We start from the raw sequence: 15,604 nt of genomic DNA on the forward strand, positions 1-15,604 counted from the left end.
GTGTCAAGGGTCTGAGGCCAGATTTGAACTCAGGTCCTCCTGTATCCAGGGCCAGTGCTTTATCTACTGCACCACCTAGCTGCCCCACTAATACACTTCTAATCAGGCATTCAGTGACTTCAAGGCAATACCTCTCTCCTATACCCTATCAAACTTTTTCTCACATCCATTTTTTGGACATGGCTAAAGTGGAAATTTATTTTTCTGGGCAATAAATTTTTTCATTAGCAGTGGCATTTACTAAAATGGCAAAGAAATAATAGTTAATACAAACCATTTTCCCTTCCCTCCTTCAAACTTGGGCCCACTCTTCCATAGGGGCACATAGAGTCAATGAGAAGAGTGAAAAAAACTTAGACTACAATGATAATTAGGCACTAGTGTAGGGAACTCATATGGCCAAAGCTATTCATGATTCTGATATTGCAAGAACTCAATTTCCTTTCTCTCTTTGTGGTACCATTATGCAGCACACTTCATGATTGCCAGGGCTCTTTCTCTCTTAACTTTATACCAGTTGTCTTCTATGTTATCAGACGTCCTCTTGCCTCAAGTGATTACCTCTCTGTATCTGTGTCTGTTTGGAGATGGACTAAATATATTTGTTAAAAGGACTTTTTCTTTTTCTTTTTAATTGTTCAATTGGGGGGGCAGTGGGAAGGAGAGATCATAAGTATTCATAAAAATAGATAAATTAATAATTTTTTAAAATGTCTTCTCAGTCAGAAATTTTCCAAGAACTTATTTAGACTATGGACTGATTAACTGATGTGGTTTGCAGAGCTATTTTTCTGGAATTATTTGCATTTTAACAGGGAATAGACAATATGTTAAATAATCAAGTACCAGGGCCTGGCTGGAGTTGGGACTCTGATAATATTCCAATTTCCTGTTACATTTTATAAGACAATCTCATCTTCATTGAGGATGGGACAAAAGGAATTGCATTTAAATAGTAGTGTGAGAGATTCAGGAAATATATAAGCAAGAGCCTCCTTGTAGTGAAGGTTATTAGGCACTGAAATGATCACTGATAAAGATATCTTCTTGATAAAACTTTGTAAAGAGGATCAGGTCTTCATAGGTGTTATGGAGTGTGGTATACTGAATTAGATGGCAAGGGAATGGCTCAGGCTCTGAGAAAGTAGCTTTTCTCCTTGCCAAAGCCAACCCTTCTACTCATGTCCTTGACTCCATCTTATCCTGTCTCCTCTAAAACCTTGCCTCTACATCAACCTGCTTATCTATTTATCTGACTGAGTCTCTCCTCACCCCCACTTTAAAATTCTCTTTATCTATTCACTCTTCTTCTAGTGCATTTGAACCAAGGTCTGCCCCAGCCTTAAAAAGCCTTCACTTGGCTCTACTACTACCTCAACCTAAAATCACATATCTCTTTCCTTTCATTGCCCAGTTCTTATGAAAAACCATTTGTACTTGCCTCTACTTCCTTTCTTACTCAAATCTGAATCCCTTACAATCTGGCTTCCAACTCTAACACATGACTGAACATGCTTTTTCTAAAGTTACAATAAATTTCTGTTTATCTTATTTTTTATTGATACATTCTATTTTTATACCACATTCATTTAACATATCCCTTCTTCCATCTCTCCCCCACTACCTAGCAAGTCATCTCTTGTAACAAAGAATAAAAAAAGAAAGAAAAGGAAGTTCTATGAAACCAATCAACACATCAACCATACCTGATCATACACGCTTACTTCAGACCCACAATCCCTCACTTCTATAAAGAAAGGAGAGTGGTAAATTTCCTTAACTCTTTTCTAGGGTAAAGCTTCATCATAATTTCACAGCCTTTGGTTTTGTTTCTGTTCATATTGTTGTCATCCTTTTGTATATTGTTTTCCTGGTTCTGAGGACTTAATTCTGCATCAGTTAATATGTCTTCTTATGAATCTCATAATTGTTAATGTTTTTCATTTCTTACATCACACCAATATTCCATTACACTCACATGGAAAAGTTTTTTTTAGCCATTCTCCAACTGATGGACATCTATTTTGTTTCCAATTCCTTGATACTAAATAAAGTGTCCCCATAAATATTTTAGTGTTTTGGGGAGTCAGTAGTCTCTTAATTGCTAAATCTGCTGTCCTTTTCTCAGTCACCCTTCTTCACCTTATCTCTGCAGCTTTTGGCCTTGTTGATCAGCCCCTCTTCTTTCATACTCTCATTTCCCTGGGCTTTCATGACATTGTTCTCTCCTCATCCTCCCCTTGCCTGTCTGACTACTCCTTGGTCTCCTTGGCTGGTGTCATCCAGGTCTCACCCACTAATTGTGGGTTTTCTCTAGGCCTCATCATGGAGCCACTTTCTCTTCTCTATATACTCTCTTGATCTCTTCCATTCCCAAGGATGCAATTATCATCCCTATTCAGGTGACTACCAAATCTATATCAAATGAAAACTAGGGTAAGATGACCAGGACTCTTCCCCAGGGTACTGAATTTAGAGGGCATTGACAATCCTTCCACTTAATGGTGTGAGTTCCTTCCCTATCCCACCCTGCTTCCTACTCCCTTTCCATCATGGTCCTCCCACTTGTCACTTCTGTGGTCTCTGTTCCTTTCTCATCCCCTGAATGAGTGTTTTTCCTGCTACTTGTCTTAAGGATACAACTCCAAATCCTGCCCTTATCTCTCTCCTAAGTTTTGGTCCTGCCCAACTTCCTGCTGGACATTTCTACTTACTGGACTTGTCTTGAAAGCATTATAAACTAAACATATCTAAAACAAAATTTATTCTGAGAGTGTCACAATCCTTCCAGTCAACTAGATTCACAATCAAAAAATCTTATTTCACTGTCCCTTGGCCTTGATCTATCATAAACAGCTGCCAACTTTTGTGAATTATACTTCCACAAAATCTTTTGCATTTACACCCTTCTCTCTCACACCATCCCCACCCAAATTCAGGCCATATCACTTCTCTCTTGGACTATGGCAATAGCATTGGTCTCCAAGTTTCTAGTATGTCCCTCTACAAACTGTCTCTGACATAGTCTTTAAAACAATCTCTCTAGGTAAAACACACACTTGACTATGCTACTTCCCTGCTTGATAACCTTCAGTCTCTAAGATAAAATACTAATTCTTAAACTTGGGTATTAAAGGCTTTTACAGCCTGACTCTAGCCTACCTTTCCAGACTCATTCACATGGTTCCCCTACTACAGGCTCTGCTTTTCTCTGAACTTCACATTCCATCTCTCGCCTCTCCATTGCTGAGCAAGCTGTCCTGCATGCCCAGAATGCATTCTCTCTTCACTCCATGTCTTAGAAGGCTTAGCTTTCTCCCAGGCTCACCTCAGGCCTCTGGGCCCATGGGGCTTCAGGGTTGACAATGCAATTCCATACGCGAAATTATACTGTATTGACTGTCACCACTAGGTTGTGCTGTTGGAATATACAAACACCTGGCCCATCCTTTAAATTTGAATCTAAAAACATCAGCAGGACCCAGTTACTCACAATGTCCCAGGCTCTTCTACCATCTAGAACAAGGGTTCTTAACTATTTTGTGAGTGTCATGGACCCTCTGGCAACTGGTGAAGTCTATGGACCCCTTCTCAGAATAATGTTTTTAAAATGCGTAAAATAAAATACAGAGAATTCCAAAGGAAACCAATATCTCTCTCTCTTTTTTCCCTTTTTTTGTTTTGGTTTTTGGTTTTAATCTTAAACACATTTTATTATTTTCCAGTTACATATAAAGATAAATTTCAATATCTGTTTTTATAAGATTTTGAGTTCCAAATTTTTCTCCCCCCTCCTTTCCCTCTCCCCTCCCCAAGACAGAAAATAATTTCATATAGGTTATATATGTGCAATCCCATTAAACATATTTCTGCATTAGTCATGTTGTGAAAGAAGAATCAGAACAAAAAGGAAAAACCTCAAAAACAAAAAGTAGAAACAGTATGGTTCAATCTGCCTTCAGATTCCACAGTTCTTTCTTCTGGATGTGGAGAGCATTTTCCATCATGAGTTCTTTGGAACTGATTTGTATTGCTGAGAAGAGCTAAGTTTATCACAGCTGATCATCATAAAATGTTGCTGTTACTGTGTACAATGATCTCCTGGTTCTTCTCACTTCACTCAGCATCAGTCCACTTAAGTCTTTCCAGGTTTTTCTGAAATCTGCCTGCTAAATCATTTCTTATAACACAATAGTATTCCATTACATATACTACAACTTGGTTAGCCACTCCTCAATTGATGGGCATTCCCTCAATTTCCAATTCTTTGCCACTGCAAAAATAGAAATATTTTTGTACATGTGGGTCCTTTTCCCTTTTTTATGATCTCTTTGGGATATAGACCTAGTAGTGGTATTACTGGATCAAAGGGTATACACAGCCCCATCACCCATTGGGTATAGTTCCAAATTGCTGTCCATAATGGTTGGATCAGTTCATAACTCCACCAACAATGCATCAGTGTTCCAATTTTTCCACAGTTTCTCCAACATTTATTATTTTTCTTTTTTGTCATATTAGCCAATCTGAGTTGTTTTAATTTGCATTTCTCTGATCAATAGTGATTTAGAGCATTTTTTCATATTGCAATAGATAGCTTTGATTTATCTGAAAACTGCCTATTCATATCCTTTGGCCATTTCTCAATTGGAGAATGACTTGCTTTCTTATCAATTTGATTTAGTTCCCTATATATTTTAGAAATGAGGTGTTTATCAGAAACACTGACTATAAAATTTGGGAAACCAATTATATTAAAATACATTCTGTAGACAGCAAAACTGTGATCACATGTGATCCAGTGGTGGGGCTAATAACTATAGTAATTTCAAAGTAATGAGGAGCATAAATGATAATTCAAGACATCTGCAACAACTGTAATACGATGTGAAAATATTTGTGATTTTTATTGGTGCCAAAGCACCTGGCACTGCTGATACTATCATAGTCATTTGCCTACAGTCAAAATTGGAAAAAAAGATTTTGCTTAGAAGTTAGTGAAAATTAAACATATGAATTTTCCCCTTCCCAGTTCAGGGGTCTCCTGAAATCCACCCACAGACCTGGACCCCAGGTTAGAAACCCCGATCTAGAGATATTGGTCCCTTAGTTTGTGTACCCACTGCATTCTTTCATGTCAATCAAAAGCTTCTGCCCTTTTAAAAGTCATTCTTGGGCAGCTAGGTGGTGCAGTGGATAAAGCATCAGTCCTAGATTCAGGAGGACCTGAGTTCAAATCCAGTCTGAGACTGGATTTATGCTTGGCATAAAGGGGGCGCTTAATAAATATTTATTCACTATTGACTGATTATTGTTATTGTTATTATTGTTGTTCAGTCCTGCCTGACTCTTCTTGATCCCATTTGGAGTTTTCTTGGCAAAGATACTGGATTGTCTTGCCATTTCCTTCTTCAGTTCGTTTTACAGATGAGGAAACTGAGGCAAGCAGGGTTAAATCACTTGCCCAGGGCCATATAGCTAGCTAGTGTCTGAGAAGAAATTTGAACTTAGGTCTTCCTGACCCTAGTCCCAACTTTCTATCCACCTTACCACATAGCTGCCCATAGACCAATTAGTACATATGTAAACTAGTCACCAACCTGTGCACAGAAAAGGGAATAGGAAGTCAGAAGTTATCTAGGATTGAGTTTCAGTTTGCCATGTGCTTCTACTCTAAGTTTCCATTGCTACTCCTGGTGGAGTTGAGAGGGAAAGAATAATCCCATTCCCTAGTCTACTACTCTGCTACACCATGGTCTGGAGAAGCAAGAGAGAGAGAGCTTACTCTTACTATTATACTATTCTCCTCTGGCAACGATCTGTCTATGCCCCTTTCTCCTTCCTTGCCCCTCTAAATGAACAATCATCTTCAAATCAACCCCAGTCTGTCTCTCTCCAAGTGGGATGGAAGTGCCTCCTTCTGACACCAGTCCACAACAGTCCAGTCCAGGAGTTTAATTAAATGTTTAATTATTTGTATATTAAAATTATTTATTTATTAAGTGTTAGTTAAATGTTTAACATCTGGCTCTCCAAAAGTACTCTTGACACTTTTTAAAGTTTAATCAGCACTATTCACATTTCTTTCATTTTCTTAAATCTAGACAATCGATTAAACAATAAATCGAATCCTGACTTGTAGCGTTTGTCAATTTCTGAGCTTAAATACTCACTGAGAATTTAGCAGTTCCTTTTCACAAACCAGTTAAGAGTTGGCTCCAGCATCCCTGGTCTAGGCCCTATAATCTCACCAAGTTGATTGAGGGGTTCATCAGGTTGAGCAGAGACTCTCCTGATCAACCTCCCATTGCAACAAAATGACACTATATTAGCAATGTCTCTTCTGTGTCATTTCTTTGTGTAAATGTATCCCTATCACCAGCATAGAGTATAAGCTCTTTGGGAGCAGGGATTGTTGGTGTTTTTTTTTTTTCTACCCCTAGTTCTAGCATAGGGCATCTAGGAAGAATGAAGTAAAATGTTTATTTTCTTGTCAAATCAAGGTATCTATGGCTCTGGAAGGAATTTTCTGATTAGATATGTGTGAGGTCCTGCCTTTGCCAATTGAGAGAGACAGGACAGATGTGTAAAGGCAGCCCTGTCTAGAATCAAGGGGAGAGACCAAAGACGGACCACCCAATGGTCTTTGGAGAGCCAATGTCTGGACTAGGCAAGGATGAAGGGTGGCAGGATTTACCACAAAGCTAAGTCCTTTGGCTCCATGGGGCCAAGATCCTCTACTTTGATGGCTCAGCCTGGTGGAGGAGCTCAGCTAGCTGCCTTGACTGAGGTCTAGCCAGCTGGCCAGCATTGCTGGACTTTGATGGGGGGTGGGGTCAGGGAGAATGGAAGAAGAAAGGGGAGGTTTGTGTGTGGGGTTGGAGGCCTGCAACTGCTGCTTGGGAGACCATTCTGGACCATTCAGGGTTATGGCAGAAGGACACCCCAGGAGTTATGGGAGTAAACACCTAGAAGGATTGGATAGTGGTAATGGGGAGGGGGGGTGACATGGAGTCAGAGGTGGGAGGAGATGGGGGCAGACACCAGATGCAGGGGAGGAGCTGGGGAGGCGGAGGTTAGGGGGTAAGGGGGAGGAGAGGCAGACGGCTACGGGAGCTTAAGAGGAGAGGTCCAGCAGCCCCAGCTAAGAAGAAGGTGAAGTGGGAGAGCGGTGGAGGGGAGGAAAATGGGGGATATCCAGGAGGGTGAGGAGGTGGAAGGGTGGGTGTGGAGTGAAGGGAAAAACAGACTCCAGAGTCTAATTTTATATCCCCCTTACCCTGGAAGTTGTACCAAGCTTTGGAACTTTTCTCAAGATTGACGGATCTGCCACAGTAGAGCTAGTAGGGGACGAGAGGGTAGGGGAGGGCTGACTCCCAAAGGTCAGAAACTGACACAGAAACTGGCAGGAGGCAGAAGGAGTCAGAAGTGATTTGGCCTCAGAAAAGAGGTGGGGAAAGGGGAGGCCATTTAGGGGAAGGGAAGTGGGGAAGCCATTCTGGGAAGGAGCTAAACTGGAAAAGAACCAATGTCGGTTAGGAACCAGGAGGCTCTGCACGGGGACGGGGAACTGGAATCTTGTGGAGATCAAGATTTCTTGGATTGGACCGCCCAGCAACAGGCCCCAGCATGCTGAGGGTTAAGCACCGGCTCAGCCCCTCTGCTGGATGTTTACGTCCTCCCCAAAATATTCATCTTCTGTGTGTGCCTCTCCTCATTTCCCTCCCTCCCCCACAGGCCTCCTCAGTGCCTGGGACTGTGGGTGGAGCTAGGACCTCTGGGGAGCTGGGAAACTCCAGGACATTGACCTGACCCCAGAAGAGGGAGGAAAGGGTCAGAGAAGAGAAACGAAAAGATACAGAGTGGAGGGGGTGGGGGAGAGAGACAGAGTTGAGAAGAGGGGTGGCATGGTAGGAGTAGAGTGGGCAGAATGAGAGAAAGGGTGGGAGGGAAGATGGAATCTGCTTCCCGGGCCTCAGGAACCTGGCCCTGGCTTTGACGTCATTTCCAATTTCTAGGAAACTTCTGAGAGCAGCTCTTCCCAATCCATGTTGCTGGGGAAGGGAGATACAAAAGAGAAAGCTAGGAAGGGAAGGCAGAGAGGGGTAGGCAGACAGCAGCCAGGGACCCACAACGTCTTTCAGCAAGGACTCACAGGAGATAGTGCTCCCTGCACAGACCCCACCCTCATCCAACCCCCAGGCTTGGATGGGCCCAGAACTGGGAGAGGTCTGCTCCTCCCCTAGGGAAGCAAGCAGGTGAGAAGGGGCACCCCAGGCTGGTGCTAAAAAGACCTAAGAGGTCTGTACTGTCTGGCAGCCCTGCCTCTCTCTGTTGCCCTGCTGTGACTGGTATGGTGTCAGGATGTGAGCTTCAAGGGGCCTCGGAGATCAATTACCACCCTCATTTTAAAAACTAGGAATATGAGAGCCAAGTGAAATGGCTTGCCAAGCTCACTCAGTGAGCAGTGCTGAATTTCAAACCCAAGTCCTCTGACTACAAATCAAGGACATTTCCCATTATACCACGCTGTTCTTTGTCCTATCAAAGGTGCCCCGTGGTTCATTTTATTCTGATTTCACTTTCCTTTTCAGTAGGGTATAGTGTATTTGTTTCCTACTCCCCACTTCCCTAGGAATGGCCCCATCTAAGGCCACATCCACCTTTCCCCCCTAATCTGTTAGGCCTCCTTTCCCTCCTGAGCCCTGCTTCTTCCCATACAACTAAAGGATGAGCCCAAGGGCAGACCAGGACTAGCAGGGAACCATGACTTAGTCTGGGTGACAGAGGAGAAGAAGATGGAACAGGGGGTAGAGGGAGGGTAGAGATTGTGGGATTTAGCAGGGGGATCTTGCTCTCATGGAAACAGCTTCATCCCTTGCAGGTGCCTGGCCCAGGTCCAATTGACTGCGATGTGCAGAAAAGCAATGAGGCAGTTGCTGTTCCCCCTGGCCCTGTGGCTCAGTGCCCTGGGGCCCACAGGAACCAGGGGAGATGAGCTCTCTGTGCCCCAACAACGGGGCTTGCAGGTGGCTTTGGAGAAGTTCCACAATCACCCACCTGTGCAGTGGGCATTCAAGGAGATTGGCGTGGACAGTGCCAGTGACATGGTGGGTGGGAGCGCCCCCTTTGGCTGGAATGAGGGTGGGGTGGGCTATATTGAGAGGAGAATTTTCCACTCTGCTCTGGGAGGGGGTGCATTCTGGAGTTCCACCCCAGAGATGGAAGTATGTCTCCAGCAAGCAAGTTTTTGTTGTTGTTCTTGTTGTTTTTGCTTTTGTTTTTCTTTTTATGAGAAATCATTTAATGAAATAACAGTAAAAAAAAAGTCGGAATAGAACATTACCCCACTCAAAGCTAGGACATACTTTCTCACAGATACACAAACTCTCCATGGAAATAGTGAGCACACATGTAGGGGACATGTGGCCAGGGCACACATGTGGAAGAATAGCTCACACACCTGCTATCTATTGATGTTGGACCATTGACACCTTCTGGAAACAGCATCACATGCTAAACAACCACAACGTAACACAGTACCATATAAAGCAATACCATGTAACCAACATTTACTGAACGTCTGCCATGTATGGGACACTGTGCTAGGCAAAGGGGCAGGGGTGAGATAAGACCTCTAACCCCAGTGAAGCCTACAAGCTACAAGATAAAGGAGGGGAGCAGGTCACAGGTATGGCAGGAGCTGCTGGTTCACCTTTGTGTCTATCCTCAGTCATTCCCTGGAGGGACATTTGTCCGACTGGAGTTTGGGCTCCAGCAGACCAGCTGCCGAAAGAAGGACTGGAGGAATGCTGAGTGCAAGGTTAAGCCCAATGGGGTGAGTGAAGGTCAAATGTCCCTTCTGCTACGTGGGTATCTTTGTGTGGTTTTGGGAATATAGATCTGAGTCTCTATATGTTTATGTGTAGATAATGAAACATGTCTGTCTGTATAGAATGGCAGATAGGGAGGAATGCATGTCTATATATAATGGATCCATATGTCAAATTGTTTGTATATTGAGGTATATTGTATTGTGTATACACAGTGGAATATGTGTCTTTTGTGTGTGTGTAAAAGTGTAACAGAACTTGCAATGTTTTTATCTGTAATAGAGAAATGGGGGAGAGTTCTGTATAATAGGACATGTGCCTCTTTTGTGTATATCAGAGAGACAGAGCAGGAGATGGGGAGCTATGGGGACATGTGGCTCATTGTGTGTGTAATAGAGTGGCTTGGGGGAAAGGAAGAATAATGAGAAGCCTTGAGAAGAGAGACTCATCTTGGAAAGCAGTGGAAGCAGGGTATTGGGAGTTAGTAGGGAGGGGTGTACAGACAGCTTTCTGGAGGTAGAGCCAATTACGGAGTCCCTTTGATGGCTGAGGGTAGGAATCAGCCTAGTCTTCAAGAATAAAGGTGAGGAAATAGGGCTGCTTTTATGAGGAGTGATTCTGGGGTAGTCTCAGACAGGCCCTGGCGAAGTCTTGTTTTGAGGCCCCCAGATTGCTAGGTTGATTCTACCTACTGCTTCTAGGTTTCAAGACATTGGAGAGGCCCAAAGACAGGATTTGGTTTGGGACCTCCCAGGACTACTGAATTTCCTAGGTTTCCCTGTTGCTTAGTAACGAGGGTGCTCCAGATCCAGCCCACTGAGGGAACCCAAGATTGAACAAATATAGACTGAAATGCCAGAGCTTAACCAGAACCTATCCAGTTTAGGGGAATCTGTGTAATATAGTGGAAGGAGCGTTGGACGGGGCATCTTTTGACTTCAATTCTAGGCCTAGTTCTGCTACTGACTCACTCAGGAACTGTTCAAAGTCACTAAACCTGTCAAGGCCTTGATTTCCTCTGGACCTATAAAATGAGGGGGTTGAATGAAATCATTTCTAAGATCCCAAAGTCCCAGGATGGAGGAGGTTCTGGGTACCAGCTTCTGTATTCCACTTATGCTTGGCCAACCGGTCATGGGTAACCCCACCATGCCCTCAATCTTTGATACCCTTTAGCCAAGAAATAAACCTGTTGCCTCCAGTGCTTTCTCTCTCTCAGGGCAGCCGACCCCATATATCCCCCACCCCACCCCATAGCCCAGTGTCATTTATCACAACTCTGACCTGCCGTGTCCTTGGTGTATCCCACTTCCTGGCACTAATTCATCTATTATATGGCCAATGTGGCATGGGAGAAAGAGCACCTGGGCTTGACTCCAATCTCTGCCATTTACTACTTGAATGACCTTGAGCAAGTCACTTCTTCTTTGAGCCTCAATTTCATCATCTGTAAAATGAAGAGGTAGGACTAGATGACCTCTAAGGTCCCTTCTAGCTATAATCCTTTGACTTATGCTCCTATGATACCAGCGGAAGAGGAACTGTCTGGCTTGCATCAAGTTTGATTCCAAGGACCGGATCCTGAAACAGATGATCCACTGCCCCATTGGGCCCCCATGGGGTCAAAGGGTAAGCCTTGAGGCTTTGCTTCTAAGGCAGAAGGAAGGGGAAGAGTGGATGAAGAGGGGGAAAAGGTGACTTAGGGAACCATGAAGCTTGAATAGCCCAGAAGAGGATCATGGGGGTAAAGAGGGATCTTGGGCAGGATCTTTCTGTTCCCTGAGAGGAAATGGTTCAGGTGTGGGGAGGGGGAACTGGGAGAAGGGAGAGAGGAGACAAGGTCAAGTCAAAGACTTGCTAGAATGGGAGGAAATGGTTTACCTTTTGGCCCTGTGGCAGAGACCAAGCCTAAATATATCTATAGGATCCTGAGGGCCAGCAGGAAACCCAATGCACTCAAGTGGAAAGAGCTGGTGAGGAACCCAACAGCTATTACTTCCCTGGCACATATGCCTTTTCTAGGAGTCACAGCTCTGGCTGAATCCTAAGCAGGTAAGAACCTCCGGAAGAGAATGGGGGGCGGGGGGGGGGGAACTGTATGCTGAGCAGAGATAGCCAGGAAAAATGGGTTTAAGAATTGAGAATAAGGCTAGGATTTGGATAGAGCACTGGAAATGAGGTTAAGATAGAGAATAGAGTTATGCATTGGGAAAGTCAGTATTAGGGATGGGAATAGAGTGAAGAATTTCTTTTTCATTCTTAACTCAAGAATTTCTCTTCTCGCTTCTCTCCAGGGTGCTACTTTTCCTCCAGTCCCTTGAAAACCAGTGAATAGTGGAAAGACTCCCAACACCCCTCATTACCCACCAGGGCAAGCATCCTCCATCCCACCTCAACCTTGGAGAAGAGGCCAGGCCCTACTCACCCTGTACACAGCATTCTCGCTCCTTCCTGTCTCAAATAAAATTTCTAGAAGCTTTGTGCTCCCTACTTCAATGTGTTTACTTCCTTCCACAGTGCCTTAGAAGTAAATGGGTTGGGCAGTTAGGTGGTGCAGTGGATAGAGCACCGGCCCTGGAGTCAGGAGTACCTGAGTTCAAATCCAACCTCAGACACTTAACACTTACTAGCTGTGTGACCCTGGCCAAGTCACTTAACCCTCATTGCCCTGGGGGGAACAAAAAAGATGACATGAGATCTGGGAGCTTCTACTATAAATGAGAGGATATGTTAGAATACAATCTTCCAAACAGGAAAAGATTAAGGCCTATATTGAACAATAACCTACTCTGCATATCTTATAGATAAAAAAGTGGACCTTTAGGGATCATCTCATTTTTTTTGTACTTGAATCTTTAGTTCCTAGCACAGTGCTTAGAACATAGCAGATGCTTAATAAATATTTGTTGATTAATTAATTGAATAGAGGACATTCAAGCATTTTTGCTTCCAGACCAGCCCTCACACTGTCATCCAGGGAAGCAACTCCACCCACAGAGCAGGCAAGCCAGCCTCAGTGAAGTTGAAATAACCCCGAGGGGAGAGACAAGAGGTACCAAGAGCCTGGTAAGTCAAACTGCCACCATCACCTTGACTGTTGTCTTCCTTGATGTCCCCTGATAGCCCAGAACCCGAAGCCCAAGAACTGTGGGAATAGCAGTGAGCCCATGACCACCAGCTCTGCTTTCAGTCCAGCCCACACAGCCCTCACTGAGGGTACAGATCATAATGAAGAAGAGACCCAGCTACCTCATCACCACCAGTAACAACTGCTAGCTAGCTTACTGCCATCCATAGACGGAGGGCATAGCAATCCTAGGAGTGGCACACCCTCTAGAACACCATGGGTGGTGATTCTGGCCCAGCCCTCACAGCCATTGTCCAGGACGGCAACCCCTGTGGACAAGGAATAAGCCAGTGCTACTAACAGCCAAGCAGCTACTATTCCTAGAGTAGGCACCCTGAGGGAGATGAAGGATGCAGCACATGCCAGGCAAGTCAAATCAACAACACCAACTTGACCACCATGTCCCTTCAGACCTTAAGGAGACTGTCCAGGACCCTGAACCCACTATGTGCCAGGCTCAGTGCTAAGTGTTTTACAAATATTATGGAAAGGAGGAAGAAGGGGGAGGTTGGAACTTGGTATTTTTCATAATTGGGGTATATGAGAAAAATATGAAAGTTTTGAGGAAAGGGTGAGGGGATCATGCATTCAAGAAGATGAACCTTATTCTTAATTGGAAATGGACAAAAGAGGCCTGAATACACACCCAAATTTGATGTAGAAATATATTATATTCAATAGTGAAACAAGCTGGGATGGTCAAGAAGAAGGCTAATATAACAGGTGAAGTAATAGCTGCAGGCAAAACCAATTTCCTGCTCTTTCAGGGAGGATTAAAGTGGTAGTAGGCTGGTAACTGTTCTAAAAAAAAAAAATGTACACACAACACACTTTCAAGCTTACTCTGCATCATTAAAACATTTTCTCCTACACTTTTAAAAGTCCAGACAATCAATAAAACAATAAATCAAGTCCTGATTTATAATCAGGTGTAAATGCTCATAGTGAAATTTAACAATCAGCCTGAGCCTAAGCAGGTGACTCCAGAACCTCCATGAAAAAGGGAAAAAAGAACAAAACAGAACTAGAATCTAAGGGGGAGGGAGTATCCATCAATTGGGTAATGATTGACCAAAGTTCAGCATATAGATATAATAAAATATGACTGCACAGTAAGAAATTATAAAAGAGTAGATTTTAGAGAATCCAGCATAATATAAACAAATGCAAAGTAAGGTAAGCAGAACCAGGAGGATAATTTAAAGGACTGCACTATATAAAAAACAACTTGGAAAGATTTAAGAACTTGGGACAATGAGAGAACCAACAACCTCTACAGAGGACGAGTAAGGAGGTGTTACCTACCTCCAGACAGAGAAAGGGGCAGAAAGAGGCATACATTTTTGAACTTGGCCACTGTGTGGATTCTTTTTGCTTGACTATGGATATTTATTATAATGATTTTTTCTTTATCTCTGTTTTTAATTGGTGGGTATGTGAAGAGGTTGGTGGGGAAAGGAGTAAGAATGCCAACAAAAAGAGGACCATTGAAACCTTTTTTAGAATGCAAAGAAGGGAACAGAAGGAAGGTTGGAAGAAAGCACAGTCAGACAGGAGAGTTCTGGAAAACTTTTTTTTTGTAAAGCAAGCTGCATGAAGTGGAGAGTTTCATATTCAGTCATCTTTTCTGCTTTCTGCTGTGTATATGGAAATGCTTTTTTGAGGATCCCAAAATAAAAGTAAATTTAAAAATAAAGTAAATCTTCAAAATAAAAAATAAAATAATTACAGCTTTTCAAAAGTTCAGTTGGGAGAAGGTGAGTTTCCCATTCTCTGAAGTCTAGCAGAATCTGGATAACCACTTGTTAAGGATATTGTCTAGGGGATCTCCATTCAGATACAGATTGGACTAGATGTGCTCTGACATCCCTTCCAGCTCTGAGGCTCTATGATTTACCTTGTAAATCAACAGACATATGTCTACTGCATATTCAGTCCTATAGAGGTGAGAAAAGAGTCAAGCCCGTCCCCTTCAGAAGAGGACTAGGAAGTGAAACAAGACAGAACTATACAAAACAGTAAATAATTATGCTCTTTACTCTCCAGGTTACCTACTACAAGTTTTAACAGACTTTCAGAGAAGAGGGTGACCAGTGGGGGACTATACTGGTCTCAGAAGAGTTCATGGAGGTGTAACTTAAGCTGGTCTTTGATGGATGGATAGATTTTTTTGTTGTTGTTTTTTTGTTTTGTTTTTTCAGGGCAATGAGGGTTAAGTGATTTGCCCAGGGTCACACAGCTAGTTAAGTGTCAAGTGTCTGAGGCTGGATTTGAACTCAGGTCCTCCTGAATCCAAGGCCAGTGCTTTATCCACTGCGCCACTTAGCTGCCCCGTAGATAGATTTTTGATAGGCAATTCTGGGAAAAACTTAAAAACTGAAGGTTCTCCCCTCCACCCTTCCTCCACATTCTCTCTGTCCCAAGATGCTTAATCCTCTGTCTCAGGATCTTTAGGTGTGGCCAATTCCCCCCTCCCCCTCAGGTCTGTGTTATAGACAGGCAAGTATCAGATAGGTATAAGGTACCAAGAAGAAAGAGAAGCTTCTTACCAGGACAGTATATTTTATTTTTCAAGAAACCTTTACATATCCAGCTGGTATCCCATCACAGCCATCTAACTTGGCGGGGGGGGGGGGGGGGGGGC

The 15,604-nt window shown here is 43.3% G+C and overlaps 1 protein-coding gene across 2 annotated transcripts; it reads left to right on the top strand.

Annotated features, from left to right (window-relative positions):
* Positions 1 to 6,873: 6,873 nt before the first annotated feature.
* RARRES2 (retinoic acid receptor responder 2) lies at positions 6,874 to 12,323 on the top strand. 2 transcript variants are annotated; one of them, XM_043966133.1, is made up of 6 exons: positions 6,874 to 6,987; positions 8,885 to 9,110; positions 9,734 to 9,838; positions 11,364 to 11,462; positions 11,758 to 11,885; positions 12,128 to 12,323. In XM_043966133.1, the coding sequence occupies exons 2-5, from the start codon at positions 8,913 to 8,915 to the stop codon at positions 11,872 to 11,874; spliced, it is 519 nt and encodes a 172-aa protein (XP_043822068.1). In that variant the 5' UTR covers positions 6,874 to 6,987; positions 8,885 to 8,912; the 3' UTR covers positions 11,875 to 11,885; positions 12,128 to 12,323. The 2 variants fall into 2 exon arrangements, with proteins under 2 accessions (XP_043822068.1, XP_043822067.1); XM_043966132.1 differs by lacking the exon at positions 6,874 to 6,987 and adding an exon at positions 7,070 to 7,155.
* The last annotated feature ends 3,281 nt before the right edge of the window (positions 12,324 to 15,604 follow it).

The sequence above is a fragment of the Dromiciops gliroides genome, chromosome 5 (assembly GCF_019393635.1).
Source record: "Dromiciops gliroides isolate mDroGli1 chromosome 5, mDroGli1.pri, whole genome shotgun sequence".
Taxonomy (NCBI): Eukaryota; Metazoa; Chordata; class Mammalia; order Microbiotheria; family Microbiotheriidae; genus Dromiciops; species Dromiciops gliroides.

Excerpts from the sequence above, each read along its gene's own strand:
- RARRES2 (XM_043966133.1), top strand. The coding sequence starts at position 8,913 with ATGTGCAGAAAAGCAATGAGGCAGTTGCTGTTCCCCCTGGCCCTGTGG. Across the intron at positions 9,111-9,733 it reads TGGACAGTGCCAGTGACATG|TCATTCCCTGGAGGGACATT; the intron begins GTGGGTGGGAGC and ends GTCTATCCTCAG. Across the intron at positions 9,839-11,363 it reads GCAAGGTTAAGCCCAATGGG|CGGAAGAGGAACTGTCTGGC; the intron begins GTGAGTGAAGGT and ends CTATGATACCAG.